Source organism: Lepeophtheirus salmonis, chromosome 13, assembly GCF_016086655.4.
Source record: "Lepeophtheirus salmonis chromosome 13, UVic_Lsal_1.4, whole genome shotgun sequence".
NCBI classification, from domain to species: Eukaryota; Metazoa; Arthropoda; class Copepoda; order Siphonostomatoida; family Caligidae; genus Lepeophtheirus; species Lepeophtheirus salmonis.
In genome coordinates this window covers 10837684-10857097 of record NC_052143.2, presented here as the reverse complement: position 1 = coordinate 10857097, position 19414 = coordinate 10837684, and the positions used below count along the sequence as shown (strand labels likewise).

General features: G+C 30.3%; 1 protein-coding gene across 2 annotated transcripts; it reads right to left on the bottom strand.

Moving 5' to 3' along the window:
• Positions 1-12282: 12282 nt before the first annotated feature.
• On the bottom strand, positions 12283-13743 carry LOC121128532 (uncharacterized). Of its 2 annotated transcripts, none has more exons than XM_040724116.2 (3): positions 13580-13743; positions 13198-13511; positions 12283-13134 (listed from the first exon to the last, which is right to left on the bottom strand). In XM_040724116.2, the coding sequence occupies exons 1-3, from the start codon at positions 13704-13706 to the stop codon at positions 12637-12639; spliced, it is 939 nt and encodes a 312-aa protein (XP_040580050.1). In that variant the 5' UTR covers positions 13707-13743; the 3' UTR covers positions 12283-12636. The 2 variants fall into 2 exon arrangements, with proteins under 2 accessions (XP_040580050.1, XP_040580051.1); XM_040724117.2 differs by having other exon boundaries at positions 13198-13516; positions 13580-13719.
• Between the last annotated feature and the right edge of the window lie 5671 nt (positions 13744-19414).

The following is a 19414-nucleotide window of genomic DNA, read 5'->3' as shown; positions in this document are numbered from 1 at the left end:
CTCTAGGTCCTCAAGATCACTAATAAGTCGGACAAGGGGCCTTACGACTTCCAGCAGGATGGGGCACTCGCCCACACAGCCAATGCTGTGCAAGCCTGGATGGAAGATAATATGTAGTTTTGACCTAACAACTTCTGGTCTCCCCAGAGCCCTGATCTGAATCCTTTGGATTACTCTATCTGGTGGCAAGTCAAGTTCAATGCCTACAGATCCATCCACAGTAATGTCACCGACCTGAAGTCACTCCGTGGAGAGGAAGTGGAAGCTCATGAGAAGGGACTACATTACCAGATTGTGCTCCACCTTCCGTAGTCACTTGAAGGCCGTCATTGAGAGCAATGTTGGTCAAATTTATTGTGTGCTTAATAAATCTTTTTAAGCAATCCTGACTTAAGTGAGACTCAGGAGGAGCAAAAGTTCGCTCATGTTGATTAGTGGTACATCTATTTCGCACGACCCGGTATTGTTTTAAGTATGACGCTACTTTTGTTATTTCCAAAACAATGGATCAAAAATAATTTTGTGCTATACTTGTTTTACATAAACTATACTTTTTTAATTTTGGTTTATATAATATCTTTTATTTAAAATTTTGTTATTATTTTCTTTATGTTTTTTGCTAAGGCGTTTTTCGGGTCCCTCTTCCCAGACTGTATAAATTTATTTAATTTTAAGATGTTTTTTTTTTTTCAAAATAATATCCCATTTTTTCCGACTCTAATACTTTATGGGGGTATCAATCCCCTTCCCGTGGCATCACCCTGCTTCTGACGAGTAATTCATTATTTTTTGGAGATAAAAGTTAAAAAAATGGAATATCAAAGAAAATAATTAAAAACGATATTAAATTATGCAAAGTTCGTTGATGTTAATTTATGTATGTACAATATACATCTAAATAATGTCATGGGCACGATCCTGATCATGCATACAAACATTAACTTTGTAACATATCCTAGAAAAAAATTATAATTCATCAAACACAATTTTTTTCTTCCAAACATTAATCATTAACTGTACAATTTACATAGTTTGGATGTCAACAGTTGCTAATAATTACCTATGATTATATTTTTATTTTTTACCATTTTTCAAGGATTGACATGCAAAATTCAAATAAAGTAATATCATTTATTGTATGTAAATACCATAAATAGTAGACAGTACAAATGTAAAAACTTAATAATATATAATGATATGTTTGTTGATATAATATGTATTCACTTATTCTGAATTTTGAAAATGACAAAGTTCTGTTGACCTTCACGCCCAACTCTTTTAAATGTCCTTGCAAAAATATGCCACTTTTATTTTGATCTTTTTTTTATTTATCAAAACTACAATATAAATCTTAATAATAACTTGTTTTTTCGTTGTATGATGAAATTTTTATTTTTTTTAAAGAAATAAGTGGTGTTTATAAGATGAAGACATCAAAATTTGCAAAATAGAATTTAAATTATTAATCTCACTAATAAAAAGCATCAATGGAAAATAAATAATTAATTGAACACATTTTTTGAATTTTTTTCTTCTTAAACTTGCACGTTTTATTACACCTAATTATTTAATCTGAACGAATAATTCAAAAAGTTTATGTACAATGTGATCATTTCATATTTTATTCTGACCTGGAGAGAGACAAGCGAAGAAGTTATCGAATTTTGTTGGTAAAAAAGTTTATTTTTATAAAAAAACAATACTGATCTTGGAATAACTTATTTATTTATTTCAAATATTGGCAATTGCTTACAATTGAGCAGTTATGAGAAATTTGTAGATAGAACGTAATGCTCAAATATTAAATAACAGCAAGATAATGCAAACATGGAGAGATCAAGGTTAATAGAAATACAAGGTTGTACCATAACACGTGTACGACTGATGTTTGACTTTCACCACGCTTTTAATATTGACGTCATAGTAAATGAATGGTTGCTTGTTTTGTCAAAATCTGTTTTTCTTGCCCAGCAGTCGGTACGATTCATTAAATAGAAAATTCTAGCAATAGTGACGTCATATACTATGAGTGGTTGCGTGTTTTGTCAAAATCTGCCTATTTTCCCCAGCAGTCGGTACAATACATCAAATTGACAATTTTAGCAAGCCCGATTACAAGATGGTCTAACCTTGGGAGAGATAAGAAAAATAATTTAAAAATTTGATTAGTCATTGTTTGAACTGTGTATCTTTTTTTAATGTTCATAACGCAAAAATATCATAGTATCAATTGTATTAAGTGCCAATCAAGAACGAAATATTGTACTGGTTACTTTTGCTCCAATTTGAAAAAGTGTTCTTCAACTGGACATAGTTTCCATAGGCTTCCTAGATATCCATGTAAAAATTGGATTGAATAATAACACCCAATTCAATTTCTAGTTTTGTTTTCTTGTATAATAATAGACAATAGAGAATTGGAATTAATGGATAAAAACTGTTCGTCAAAAGGACCTTTTATTCTGTATTATACTCTGATTACATTGCCAGAGGACCATTTAAACACCCAAGAATACAGTGAGAATCTTAAGAAAATCAAAGAACAACGCTGTTCATACAAATTTAATTTAAACTTTCACAAAATTTAGCAATATGGAAGTCAAAGAAATCCAAATAATTACCTTAAGAAAAGACTTTTGAAAGCAGAAAATGATATTTCAAATTTGCGTAAGAGTAAGAAACATGAGATATCTATTGAATAAAAAACACACACATTCGGGGAGCAATCTTGGCCGTTAATGACAAAACTTATATTATCAGATAAGAATACCAAGTTCAATCGGGGTTATATAAGGGAAGAAATTATACCTGCTCTTTTTTTAAGATGAATGAACTTCATCACTTTTGAATATCGGAGGAAAAATAATTATCTTCAACTCTTCCAAGTCGATAAACTAAAGAGATGTGGCTTCAAAACTTTGACTGCTCGTTTGGATTTCAACATGACAGTATTAGAGCCTTTAAAGAGATGATCCTAATTTCTGAAGATAATGAACAATTAAGAATCCTAGCCTTTGATCCAATGAATATCAAGAAAATATATTAAATGCATTTAAAAAAACAGCAAATAGTTGGTCCTTGCAAGAAATTGCAAATAGTAATTATACACGGTTTAGTCAGTCACTGGAAGGAGGCAATCATCTTTGATCTTTATAAGACCATGATAGAGGATTGATTAACTGTTTTCTATTATAAATGAAATGGAGCAGAATGGGTTTAGAAATCGAGGAATCACGATGGATATAGGATATGGATCTCTTATATCTCAACTGTCATGAAATTGTTAACCATTTGTGAATCCATATCCAATGTTGAATTATCCTTCAGGCACTGAGTTATGTGGAAGAAAATTTAATGAAAAATATATAACGTGATAAAGCAGCACTGGTTTCTTCTTTGTTAATGTATCTCTCAAAGGGTGTTTTAATAGCCCAAAAAGTTTTTTTTTCAATTATTATAAGTTTTTTAATGATGACTTTGTCATTTTTTACCCCAATTTCATCCGCCGATTTGGCTCATATTTAACACTAAAGTATGGAACAATATTCCCAAAAGAAGTGATGCTGTATTTCTCTACAGTACGCACATTCATTTGAATCAAATCACTCAATTATAATTTAAGAGTACAAGAAGCTAATGCTAAAGCCAGAAGGCTAGAAAAAATTGCGCAATTTACTATTCAAAGTTTAATTATTATCAATTTAGAAAATCCCTTAGTCATAATTTTTTATGCATAATATTATTTAATAATACTATATATTATTGAGCTATATTACTCTTAATAAACCTTAATAACTCTCTGAAATAAGACCATATATTGTTAATTACAAAGTTCATAAAAGTAATATATGTATTAATTACTAAGGATCACAATGATGGAAACAAATTCAGGTTTCTTAAGTATTGATCTCGTCTTTTCTATGACAAGCCAAAAATCCAAGCCTTCCTTCTTACAATGCCTTTGGGGAATCGATGATATGAATAGCCACTGCACATACTTTTTTAGTTTTAGTAACCCAATTAAATTAAATATATGAAAAATCAAAAATATGACATATTATTTATTAACAAGTGTTACGATGCCTTAATAATTTATGAAATTAAAAAACTTACATTTGGCATTATATTTAGCAAAATATTGCATAAGAAATATCAAGCAACCCCTTATAGGATAATGATAGCTTTTATTTCAATTTTCACTCATTAAATTTTTGTAGAATTAATAACCAAGAGTACCAATGACGTCACCAAAAATAGAAAAAGAGAGATGTATTTAATAAACATGCTGTGCTAGCCTAGCCATTTTCTTGTTGCCTAACCTTGTTACAATATAATGATTGTATTGCTCAACTTTTTGCACACCTTGTCGCCCTTATATATTTTTTCCTCTATGGTAGGACATTCATTTGCGACAAATAACAAGTTTTGTAGACTTGTGATAACTCGATTTTGACTATTTTTCTTATGATTGAATTAGTATGTATTATTATATGATATCTATTATATGTGAAAAAAATACGTTGAAACTTGCTATGATAAAAAAGTTGTAACCAATTGTTGATTTGCCATAACTTGATTTGGAACAGATACCATTTTATTGACTTATGATAAATCAGTTATCACAATATGCCAGTTTACTTTGGGGGATACTTACTTTTGTAGACATGTGCTAGCTCAAGTGCAATGCGAGGCTTATAATACGGTGTTTATCCACATTATATTTAATATACAAATTATACAATATTATATATAATAATATTCACTACATTTAAACTATTACATTAATGTCCCGCTTTTAACTGGCACATTGTATTAATAATTAGATAGCGCTACATTCAGACCGACTCAGCTTATGAATGCTTAACAAAAAGAAAGAAATATATAGAGGCGATAAGGTGCGCAAAAGAACAAGGTGACTATATATAAAGGTGAGGCAACAAGGATCTTCGAAAGCAGTCTGGTTGGCGTTAGCTGACTCAGCTGGCGTAGTGACATCACCGTTGCGGTAGTTCAGAAAATTTCATTGAAGTAAAGTGTACTAATTTGGATATGTTAAGCAAAAATGGCATCATTTCGAAGTTCAAAGCGTGTTTTTGCCATGCCATGCTGTCCCAATTCATGTGATGACCAGCATTTGATGCTCCGGCATCTTTGGCTCTCAGTCTGCAGGAGAAAAGATCCAATTAATATTCAGATTTGTGATAGGCATTTTACATCCAATGATTTTGAGCGGAATCTCCAGGGTGAACTTCTTGACTTAAAGGCCAGGAAGAAATTAAAAAGTGATGCCGCCCCCTCACTCCATATTTCCTTTGCTTCTCCCAGTTCAGATGAACTTAAATCCTCCAGAGATATTTGTAAGGAAACTCACGAACTATTGGAAGCAAGTAAGGTCCAGGAAACCAGTATGAACTCGGAAACAGAGACCGATAATAAAGGGAAATTTGTAGCAGAATTACTGAGTCCCACAAGAGCCTTTGACCAAGACGCAAAGCACTCAGACTCATGTTTAAAAATTCGAAAAAGGAGTCTAGTGTGAAGGAGCAAACGGGCCTTTTTTTTGGGAGCGCAAATGCAAAAAATTGCAAAAATAACTTTCTTTGATTGTGGTGCGTTGAAGATAACCTTCAAAGTGACTAAGGAATCCCATCTTGAATGTAATGGAAATGCAAGACAACGAGTTGGAACTGAGGCGGATCTTTTATCTAACACAATGTCCAAAACATTTTTATTCATTTATGGGCACAAGAAAGAATCTCAGTCTAGCATAATTCAAATAGTTAATTATTGATTTGACTGTTATGAATGCTAGTAGATCATACAGCAAAAAAATCTTTATTGTGGGTTTGGTATACATTTGAAAGTACAAATGTATACTTTGAACGATGGAGCGGATAGTTTTGTCCGTGAAAGTGATGCTGAAAAATTTTCAGCTTCCATTTCAAAAGGAAATTCTAAGCTCCATTCGTTCGACAAAATCATTATTTCAAAGTATCAAGGATCATGGAATGAAATTCATTTTAGCCACTCGTCTAATTCAAGGTTTTCTGGAGAATGTATTCTCACGGATTCATGCCATCACAGGAAAAAATACTCATCCATCCCCTGTGGAAGCCGTTCGAAGACTTAAAGTAATTTTAATTGGAAAAAATCATGAACTTGTCTTAAGAAATTGAACTGTTGAAGAAGAGTTAAATGATGAGGATGATGGTGAAATAGTTACTAAATAAATCACAAGTCACTTTTTTTGTCACATATATAAGAAAATGAGCATGATGAAGATACAATTGAATGATAGGAAATTTTAGAATATTCTGGACTTCTTCAACCCGAAAAAGTAATTACAACAGATACAGAAGAATCATTTCAAGTTTCCAATGATTGTTCAGATCAGGATCTGGCTTATATTGCAAGATTTTTGGGAAACAGATTTGAATACCTTTATCCAAATCTAGAAGAAAATACATGAGACTTTAGATTTTATGGAGAAACGTCTAGCCCTTGGATTGAATTGGTCTCTAAGAGAGGCCTTATGTGTGTGTTTTCAAAAAAATTTCGAGGTCTGGAAAAACATTTCGATGCTTTTCATTGTAACCATAAAGACACGATTGACAAAACCCCAAACTTATTTAAAAGGCTGCATAATCATGTAATTTAATTATATCCTAACTGGCATAAAGAAGTCATCATAACCTTTGTAAAAACAAGAACAAGAATGAGAGTAAATCACCTTAATAAAAAGCTCAAACTGAAGAACGCAAGTACTACTCTGAGAAAACTTAAACAGATTGGTCAATTTACTAATTAATATTTATTATTCATGTTGTATGTAAAAAAAATATGTATGCTACAGTTTTTACTTATTGCTATTCTTTTATTCACCACTCTTATATTATGTAATAAAATGGCAAATGAGATAATATACATGAAGCATATTAATATAAGCTTACATACAGATAGTTCATTATTATTAATATGCAAATTAATGTTAGTCTTTTTAAATAATTAGTTCTGAAATTGATTTTATTATTCTATCAAGTATCAAGCAAGGATATCGTCACGTTTTATAACAATCGAAATAAGTATTGGAAAGGATTTATTTTTAGAGATATGAATATGAATATAAGTTAAATATTTTTGCTTTTTATACTTTTTTGCCATGTTTACCATTTGGTACTATAAATGAATTTTAATTATAATTATCTCCTTAATTTGTGTTGCCTTACAAGGAATTAAGTCTGGGTTTTAAAATTGTTACTTTACAATTATATAGGACAGAGTGCTATCTACCTCAACAGTGACTTCATGAAATTTTCCTTCTTCTCTTGATAATGAAAAAACAACAGCACAAGTGTAGAATTTCTTTGCTGCCTCCCCTTTATGTAGTCACCTTGGCAAAAGAACGAGTAATATACTCCAGCTGACAGTGAGGGTACGTTCAAAGAAATGACGTCACATTTGTCCTAGTATTATGTTATATAACTCATTCCTAATTTTTTTTTATATCTGGTGCAATTATTTACTACGTACAACTAATAAGTTATTAGTAATCAGTTATTAGTAATAACTACCTATAGTCTCTAGCCTTAAATGCCACAATAGTAATTATATAGGCTATAAAATATATTGTTAAAAAAATGTGTGTTTGAGTCGGAGTTGGGCATTTTATGTACCGGCCCTGCAGTCCTGTTATTTACTTAGTCCAGAGATATGACCTAATTCATATATTATATTTCTAGTAGAGCGGAATGCCTGTTGAATGCAAATATGAATTTAATTTATTTAAATGACTACTTTTATTCTTTTATCTTAAGAAATAATTAAAGGTTTCATAGAATTTGCATTAATAGAATCTTTGTGTTAAATAATTAAGAACACTTTTTGAATAATAACTTTTTTTTAGATATAATTACTAACTGATTGATCATATGATTAATAAAAAAATACCTTGAAATTATATAAAGTATTATACATTTTGAAAAATTCTGGACAACCTCCTGCAAAACGTAGTAAAACTGAAAACCGAATAGAACGGGGAGAAAAAGAAGGAGAAAGAAGAAAGAAAATAAGGTCTATACAAGTTATTTCACATGAAATTAACAATGCAGTAAACGTGAAGTCCCAATAGATTAATGCATGGGGATATGCAGACGCAACTGGTCTAACATCCCATATGAGACTCGAGTTCAACTTCAGCAGGCATTCTGGAACATGGCGGATGATCAAAGGCAACATGATTATATTCTGATTGAATATAATAACACATCAGAAGAAAGTGATGGATCCAAAAGGTCAAAAACAATCAAATACCATTTACAGATTGATAATTAAAAGTCTGTACAAAAACTAATTCTTGCTAATTTATGTTTTCAGTCAATATGTCCATCACAATATTGCCTGCGACACTATACTACTTCGTTCAGCAGGCGGTACATATCGACACTGTCGAACTTTTTTTTTTAAAGCCCGCCATGGCCAGTCGGAAGGTGATAGCATGCATTTTACCATCGCACGAGCGCTCAAGAACACATACATACAGCTGCCTTCTGAACTGGCTTCTGTGGCACGCACAGCTCGAAGAAAACCGAAGCTATAAATTGTTATGTAAATTGTGAAAGCTACTGAATTTTATCATTGGAAGACCCATGCAGGAAACTTCAAAGATATCAAGGATGTCCTTGGGGACGGAATCAACTGGAAAAAAATTAAAAAAGTGAATGTTACAAGAAATTATCCACTATCCATTTTTGTAGGGTCTTCACACGCAACGAATGGTCTCTCTGAACTGAGTCTGCTACCCCAGCGAGGTATCAACATTAACTACATTTAGGTGTTGTGTATTACAAGCCGCAAAAAATTGCAAAAGCATTATAAAACAACCTGAAATCCCTATGGATATGTGCTACTCCCTTGATCCAGTCCGTAGGGGCAAGAACATTTTCCAAAAATTTACCTTACTTTCTGTAAATGTTGCACCTATATATTTTTGTATTTTGACATACATAATTATAATTTAATACTAAAGTCGAGTTGTCATAAGTCAAGAAATCGAAAATACACTTTTCAAAGGAAAAAAACATTTCGTAGACTTGTAATATCTCGATGAATTTGCTATGACAAGAAACCGGTTATATTAATTAATATTTAGCAATCATATATAGTAGCGAATGGATGTTTCACATAAGTGTCCCAAAAATTGTAATTATAGTGAATATAGTTTAAAAGTTAATAGTAAATTAAAAAGTCCAAATTCTTATTTTCTCTCTACCAAGAAGTGGTGAAAATGAGTTATTACAAGTCTACAAAACAGCGACAAATTGTTCACAACATAAAAAATGATAACTCGTGTGCAACGTGTTCTGAACGAACATTAATAAGAGGCAAAAAAGGGAGAAAACACAGCTAAAAAAATACAAAGGAGCTGCTGATGTTTTATATATACCATTGTGGTAGTGTACCTATATTATTCTATAATTAATATAAGTCTAGTCTGGGACTATATAAAAGGGGACTTGCATCTTATTTTCATTCTATACCCTTGTAGGAGAACATCTATCTAAGTTTATTAATACAGTAGACTTCTATTGGTTGCCTTGTAACTTTGAATGACGGCATTTAATTCATATTTTTCTATATATTTTCTTAATATATCGAATACTTTTAATATAAAAACCATCAGTATAACAAAAAAATCAATAGTATACTAAGGGGATATTATGTAGTAAAAATGAATTGCTCATTAGAAAAACATAAACTAACAATAATATCTTAATTTGTCATTTATCTTGAAAATTATATATATGGAGTTCAATGAGATTACCTTGCTAATAGAACCGAATATGATGTCTTGAACAAGCCTCTTGCGCCTTGGGATTTTAACTATTGTCTCTAGATAGAGATATTTATACATATATTAGTAAATATTTGAATTATACTCGGGAAATCAAATTTTCTAAAGCATCCCCACTTTCATATTGCTTGGTATAGTTTGTAATATAGACCAATAAAGTTCTACAACTAATATTAAAGGATTTTGATTTTTCTGCTCTCCTGACAACAATCTCAATAACTAAATACCATTTGTACGTCCAAAATAAAACCTAATGAATTAATAAGATACAAAAAAATAAATTAATAATAAAGGAGAACTCTTAAATAGGGAATTTAAATTTGGAAGAATATCATTGATGTTCTAATTATTTTTATTTGTTCAATTAATACTCAAACAATTCTAATATAATTTTGATACATTTTAACTATTGTCTTCAATCAAACAACTTATTATTAGCTCGTATGGCACACACTTAGTAATTTATTTATTTTTATAAAGATTCCAGATTTTCCAGAGAGTAATATTCCATTATGCTAACAAGCAATTTAGCTGGGTAGAAGATAATTCTTGCGTAAAAAAGTTTGGAAATTGCAACAACACTTAATTTTTCCAATAAAATCTACAGAAGTTAAGAAGTACCTTGTATTTTTTAACACATAATCACTTAATGGTTCCCAATAACTATTTATATCAAATAGCAGAAAATGATATGCTTTGCAGACAAAACCATCGAGAAAAGAGAGTTACATTATGTATAAAATCTAGAATAATCTTCCACTGGTTTTCCAATCACAAAAGAGACTCACAAATAATAAATAAATCACTAATCAGAGGTGATGCTTAAAGTGTTCAGGTTATATACTTATCCGTATATACCATACATTTCTATGTTATATGTATCAAGGGCACTTATCAATGAAATAATTTTCTGAGAGTAGAAGACGAAGTAGAGTTGACTTAAGGAGAAAAGGAATCCAGCACTTCAATCATGAAACAGTGGATGGAGGATGAGAACTCTCCCTGTTTCTCACTGGATTTTTCCGCCGATTATTTTGTCGTTTTATGGAACTCCATAGTTCTTATATATAGAAGTATACGATGATCTCGTAAAAAATCTGGATTAATTTATATTTTCTTGAGTATAGAGGTAATGATTTACAAGGTCAGGAGTCACAATCATAGATCCTGATGTGAAGCGCATTTGCACAATGCAGAATTTTTCCATTAAGGAAGATGATATCCGCCAAACGAGCGACAAAGAGGCGAGATCCCTTTAACATGAAGTTAAAGAGAGGATCAGACGACATATTATTAGATATCCAAAAAATATGAACTCCTAGAAACAGATAGGATGAGTGAATGCAGATGAATATATCCGAATCCTTGGTACGAAAGCTTCATCCAAATCACTATGAATTAAATGTATTTCCACGCAGTCCACAACTTTTTTATTTTCCTTCGACTTATAGTATATTTATCTATAATTTAACCCTTATAAGTTGTGAGTCACACTGAATTTGGCTCCACTGTGATGTCATGAAAAAGTTGTCTACTAACGTCAACCAGACTGTGTTACAAGTTTCTTATCGACACACCTTCTATATAGTCAACTTGTCATTATGCCCGACCTGGGCTAGTTCAACAACAACATCGATTTGTTTTGCATTTCTTTGAAACAGGTATACTTCGAGGTTTAGCGCTGGAATTATTAATACTCCGAGATAATTAGTATTTCATATTGTAGAAAAAAAAAATCGAAACATAACTAAATATACAATAGATTTTTATAAATTATCACAGGGTGTACTTAAGAGTATGTACTATAGTACTTCCTGATTATTATATCAAAATTGCAGCTAAACTACAACTCTTAGAATCAAATACTTATACTCCATCGAATATAAATACAAATCAACTTCTTTGATTTATTTAAACAGTTGAAGTATTTAAAAAAAAACACCTTAAAATATGGTAGTTTATTAACATTAAATTTGCATTCTCTTTTCTTACTCAAAAGATGGCTTAATTTCTAAGAAAAACGTAAAAATACTAGAAAATTCAAATGGAAGATTCTTAAAAATCAGTTTTGATACTAGAAATCTAATTACAGATTCGTAATCATTGTGTGATGTACCACAAAAATTGAATATTAAATTTAAGAGGTTTTTGGAAAAGTAAATTTTTGTCGACTTGTTTTATGATGTAAAGATATTTCTTTAATTTTACGGAACATTAATTAAAGTAACCCAACCTTCAATATATTTGGACTATAGAGATAAAATATTTTATGTTTATGGTTTGTACTAAGGTCTTGTTTTTTTTATGAGTCACAATATCATAAAGTCCCTATATAAATATGTATTTTGAGCTAATTTATCCCATCTTTGAGGGTTTAAACCTACTATAATAATAAATTGAGAACATAATTAATTATTTACAAAATCGAAGCATTTTTATGGTTTACCTTATTTTTATTTCTGGTATTTTGTAAAAATATGAACTAATTATAATAGATGCAAATGAAATTATTATTAGGCCGTTTTATTAGTAGTTTAATAAAATTGTATATTTAAATTTGTTTAAATAATATATAAATTCATTTTTCCTAAATAAATATTCGGTTATTTTTCAATTGATTTGTTGGGGTTTGACTTAATCAAGTATTCTCCAACACAAAGAGAAATCTCTCTTTGTCATACATAATAATTATAACTGATAGAATGGCCCCAAATCCGAATGTATCCTTTCAAAACTAGCTTAATGAATTGAAATTGAAGATCAAAATATTTTGTGTAAAGTGTTCATTATAATAACTCATAAGTATAGCTGGTTCCAATAATAATAGGAATTTTCCTTTCTAAAAGGGTCGACCTCATATAACTCTTAAACTTAAGGATGAGATAATAACACATATTCATAAGAAGAGTCTCGTCCATGGTGTTTGATGGAAGGAGATCCTTAAATACCCCTGAATGACTCTTACTGATACAAATTTCCCGAAATGGTTTGACTCCTTGGAAATCCCTTCTCCAAATCGTAATCTCCTGTGTCTTTTTTAAATGAGGAGGAGAATTACTTTCATTCACTTGTCGACTAGAGGAAGAAGAAGTTCGTACAAAGTAATCAAACTCTTGGATAATTTTAAGAGTAATCCACTGAATTCCGCGACCGGAATTGTTTTGAACTTGAATTTGATATTCAAAATCGTCCTTTGTAAGAAATTGAGTAGAGACGAGTTGAATGTTTCCGTGGATTTCACCTCTATCAAATATTTGCTTAGAAAAGGGCACTAATTGTGGAATCTAAATTCAATGTATGTATACATGTGTATAAGTTTTTACTATTAAAAAAAATAAGTGCCTTACTCGTTTATCAAAGTGTAGGATATTGTTTTTTACAACTTTAAATGGAATTCTCGCTTGTAAAAGAGAGGGAGATGATGAGTTTATTTTAATTTTAGCTTTGAGAACATAGGAAATTGAACCATACTTCAACTCTAAACTGTGTGGGATGTTGTGAGGTAGAAAGAGGAGAAAAGAATATTTATGAGTTCCTTCCGTAAGTAAATTCTTCTTATTTCGCAAGTAATTCACGATCCCTTTTCCATGCAATTGGGTATCCTTAGATATACATTCATCAAACTTTGTTTTGATCTCACATCTCCACATGATCTCCATATCTATCCTTTCATGGATAATTCGTTCAGTATAAATATATATCACAATTAGGGATTAATTAAAGTCTCACCCTGAATTGACTCTTCATTCCATCTATGAACTCGAACATTTAAGGATCCTAGCACTGGTTCTCCATCGTAGAATACATGTTGCGAATTTTTCAATTCTATTGAAGCATCTATTAAATGCTCCTTCATCTTTGCACTGGTTGTAAATGACTGCTATTTTTATTTTCTCTGTTTTTTTGCTTATGTATTACTCAATATCAATCTCGATATAACCTGCCCAATCCCTACGAAAAAACTTAAGAATAATTACGCAATTACAAGGAATATGCTTCTTTATTCAATAATATTAATAATATAACCTAATCGGTTTTTAAAAAACTATAAATAAATGCCTTGTGCACTCACTTAACCTATCATTTCTTTAAATATTACATTAATAGCCTTCAGGTATTTGGAATAAAAAGAACAGTTAAAGTAAATAAAATATCACTAAAATAATATTTTTGAACCATTATTACTATTTTTATCTTCTTTAAGTAGTACATGACATTAAAATTACGGAACATTTCAATCAAAAAAACACAGCCCGAACTGCATCAAATCAATTTAGAATAACACCAATGTTAATGTTTCGAACACGAATTGAATGTAGAAATATAATACGAAGAATAAAACATAAGTGTGGGGGCTTCATTTAAGGGCTGATCATACATACATACAAATATGGACTTTAAAAAAATCCTTTACTTTTGAAATATACTAGACATAGTTAAATCAGACATGATTTTACATTTTATAAATTATAATCTACAAGTAAATATTTAGCTATGTCTATGTATCAACAAATAAATGAGTAATTTTTGCTTAGATGGCTATAGTAACCTTTTTCAAAAAGCAATACGATTTGAAGACATAAACATAAAGACACTTTCAATTAGATGAACCAATATATGTATATATTTGATATAGTTGTGATCAAAACTACCTTACTTTATAAGGTATGAGATGGGATTTTTTTGTGAGAACACTAGGAGAAGACATATAGTATTAGTAAATTAAGACACTTGTTAATATCAGCTACCAGTTATATGATTTTTGGGGTAGAACATGAATTACTCCTATAAAGAGGAGAACTTTTCACATCTAAAGTGCACGTAAAAGTTGTGGTTTTGATCAAAGACAAAAAAAATATAAAAAACGACGCGACTTAACCATGAAATAACTGAGAAACGACAGCTGCATTGTTCAAATAACAAAACAAAAATACACTAAATTGAAAATATTTAGATACAAATTGGAGTATATTTTTTTTTGTAATTAAAATTTCAGGATATGATAATTTTATTTTAATTTGTGCTCCCATTACTACAAAGCAAATTCATTTTCTCACTAAACATAATGAAAAACAACGAGTAGGGCATACGGCCTACGCCATTGAATTTTGGGAGAGTCCGATCTATTACTTTATCAATTATCTCTGGTCTTGACCCTTGAATGTTCTAGTCTTGTTTTCATAATCAATACCAAATAAAATGGATCAATTATTCGCAACCTATGGGTTCCCTTGAATTTTCTTGGGTTGCAGTTGCCTAAAGGTTTGGAACCACTGAACTAGATTAAAATCTTCCCTTTCTGAAATAAATTAGTGAAATCATTTTTTTTCTCCTTATCTCAATTATGAAGTCTTGGTTTTGTTTTGTTTAGTATAGCCTATAGAAAGGAGGGATCCATGTAAAGAAAAAAAACTAAGCTTAGCATTTAGAAAAGGAAATTTTTTGTTCCGTGTGCTTTTCCTTCTTTGTTGTTCATTATTTAATAGGTCATGGGGGTGTTGATATCTCCATCTGAAAGAAGAATTCTCGCCTATCTTTGGTTTAAATTGATTTAAAATGCATAATAAAATAAGTATATATGAATTTAAATCTAATTATAAGATTTTTCCTTCACTCATGCATCAGTGTAGGGAAAATTTTATTATTATTATTTTTTTACTCTAGTATTTACTCTACTATCTAAATATTATCAATTGAATGTCAGAGTCTTGTCTTTTTTTGTATTTTTTGTCTCTGGTCAAGACCACAACCTTTGCCATGTCTAGACCCCGATCTTCAAAAATCGTTTTTTCGGCGAAGGGATTAAACAAATATAATGAGTTTTATGGGCTTTGTATTTATTAACAGAACTGTTAATTTGAATTTCCCTAAAAAATTCCAATAACTATGCTTGTATCACTCTTGAAATAAGCACAAATACTACAATTTGATATATGAAATCCAATTGTATTTTATATTAAGGTGAAATAAATGAATAACCATAACAATAAATGTAAACCTATAACCAACACAACAATATTTGTCAAATGTAGGTTGTATGTACTATGGATTAGACTGTCCCGTTTTCTTGTTTATATTTTTTCTCTGCACATAAATCTTTTCTATTGGAGAAAACCAAAAAAGTTACTTTGACAAGGTTTGAAGCTTCTCAGAGGATTTTTGTCGTGGTACAGGGCATTTTAATTTGAGAATAAATAACATTCTCTTTGAAAAAAAAGAACAACATTATCTTTGATAAAACAGGGACACTGACAAGTCCCATTTTTTTAAGATTAAAATGACCTGTACCGCGACAAACATTGTACGGTAAGTATTTTGATTGTCCAAGGATAAAATAATAAAATGAAATATTAGCTTGAAAACAGAAATATCTACTATGGATGTATATAGGTACACATAGGATGATATTTCCCCCAAAATATGGCTTTTACCATGTACGTAAAAACTAAACGCATTCTGAAATTTATTACTACTAAATATAAAATAAATATCCTGAAAAATTTGCTCATGAAATGTAATTAATCTCAGGATATGATAGGAAAATTAGGGATGCAAAATGTGATAGTAGACTATTGATTTTATCGACACATTTAGTTGATTAAATGATACTTGAACAATAATTGTTTTAAATATGGGGTTGCATCTTATAGAGAGAAAGTAAAAAACACAACATATTCGCATCATTTCTTGTCCTTTTCATTTACTAACTAACTGGGATTTAAGGATTATTATTATGTAATATACAAACAATATAACCTATATTTTTTATTTTAAAATAAACTTTATCAAAAAGTACCTAGTATAGGCAATAAATCAAGAGGGAAAAAGTTTTTACACTCTCATTATGTGGAAATGTATGTAAATGTAAATGCCACGAATATTACATTGATATTTATATTTCTATATCTTGAGGTAAATAATTAATGTAACTAGTTTTTTCATGAGATGAAAATATAAGTTTCTAGATCAGACTAATAATTAATTATAAATAAATATTTTTTAGTTTTAAAAATCCAGTAATTTATGAGGAATCTCAAATAAAAGTCATAAAGTGACTATTTTGACCCAGTGCGAAATACATGTTAACTGAACACAAGCTTGAGCTTGGATATTTAACTTTCAATATTTGGGTGACTATACTATACTTGCAAATATAGAATTTTGCTGAGATCATTAGCATAACCTAGTCACTAGATTGTCAAAAAATAATTTAAATACCAAAATTATACATTGCAAATATAATACTTATTCACAGGCAAAATATATTAAATTCTTAGCTAAGTTGTACTATCTGGTTGGGGTTATATAACAAGGTTTAGATTTCAAGGATATATTATGTACAAAAAGGTGAGGGTGTTTACTTAAAATGTTGGCCTATACTAGCTCATGTAGCTTTGAAGTAAAATATTTCAATGACCGGCATCGGAATTCATTTGCAAGTGGGGGGAGTATACGTATTTTTAGTAATCGTTTGTGAAAATTGTTTTTCAATGTTATATGTACATATCTTTCAAAGGAATACAAATTAAGATGGTGGACTATAATTGAGGAGGACAATTTTAAAATTCCCTCTTTTTTAAATTATTATATTTTGGTATATGTACATATGTTTTTGTGATAAATAAATTTAAAAAAAATAAAATTTTCTTTTCGATGATTATAAAAATTCTGCAAAAGCGGGGGGCCAATGGGCCCTTGGCTCCTTTGGTTCCAGTGCCATCGTAACTGCAGTTAACAAACTGTATTGCGACCCACTGACTATTATTATGAAGCACACTGCTTAAATAAATTATGATTTCATGATATAACATAGTAATATCTATTATTATTATTATTATTATTTTGTTTTGGGTGTGTGTGTTCAAATACTTAAGCGTTTTGATACTGTCTTTTTAGACAAAAAACTAATATAAGTCTTTTAAGACCTTTATAGAATTGGAATTGGAGAGCGTCTCCTACGTCCATGTAGGGCCTTACATTAACATTAATCCGACCGTTCAGGATAGCCAATGTTCTTTCGCACATGTTAATACAGTGTACCGGATGGACCATTAAAATCTGAGTACCTACTAATTCAATAATTAATGAAGGTTGAGTGATTGAAATTAATTCAGATTTCGATATATTTAAGCATATGCAATTAGTTACGGAAAAAAATTAAAAAATTGAATACTTTTTAGCTTACGTACAAGTAGAGAAAATGACCTTTGAACGTGATCCACGAATTTCCATTCCCGCGCTTCATGCAGTAGGGTGTCTTCATGATCCCCGTTCTACGCCGTCAGTAAGTCCAAGAGAAGGGATTTTCAAAAAATCCAAACTGGACCCCAAGGAGTTCAAGAAAACAGCCCATGCAAATCCCCTCAAGTCCATGATTGTCCATGCAAGAGATCTCGGATTTTCACTCCAGACTGTCCAGAATGTCAAAAAATAGGTGGAAAGAAATTTGTGTTGTTCAAGAGGCCACTTTTGTCACCAAGAATGAATGAAATCATTTTCCTCCGTTGCAAGACTTTTTTGAGTACCATTGAACTTTTTTTTAACACTTTTGACTCCCCCACTCCCTGATGACAACCCTCTAGACTACACATTTTGGGTGCAGTGTCCGTCATCCAAACACCGAGGCCATCAAAGTCACAGTCAGCCAGTATTGAGACGCCGTGACAGAAGGCTATGTGTTTAGATTCTAATATACCACTCGTTATCGCAATTGATTCCGCTTTACTTTAACAAATTTACCAATATTTATATATCCTACACATTTGGAAAGTGTAACAGAAGTTTTATTTTTTTTAAGGGTCATAAACACTTATATTATAATCGTAAATAATCGTTTATATCGCATCCTAAAACTGTAGGACAGTTTTTTTTTGTAGGATATTGAAGAAATATTTGTAGAATTGTTTTCAATTGTTTTGTTTTTTAAATTAATGTAAGCCGTACTATGCACACTAACATAGTTAGGTTTTCATCTCATTTAATAATTAATGATTTAAAAATAAAATATATAGGAGATGAAAACATAACTATGTACCCCATAAATTTTGGACCCCATTGTATGAATTTTATTTAAATATAAAAAAACCAAAAAAAAAAAACGAAAGAAAACTTACAGTACATTTTTTTTTAAAAGGACAACTTTTTAGAAATTTTTTACAGTATATTAAAACAATATATTTTGTCCTATTATATATTTTAAAAAAAGACCATAAAAAATATATCCCAGGGAACGAAAGAGATGTGACTAAAAAGTTATCAACAAGGGAGGATTAAGTGCACGTTCTTACAACCTTTTTTTTTGTAGGTAACAGTGTAATTTAATTTATCTTCTCTAAATAATAATAAACATTAAAATACATGGATAAATGACTATTTTATGAAGATTTAAAAAATATATACGAGTACGTTTAGAAAGAGCAATCAAGGGAACTAACAACAACTACTACAGACAGTAAAATCTTTTATATGATTTAAATCTAAACAGTAATATATTAAACACTTAATAGTATATAATGAAAGGTTCTGTGAGAAGATCATATGACTCATTTTTTCTTGAACTAGAAA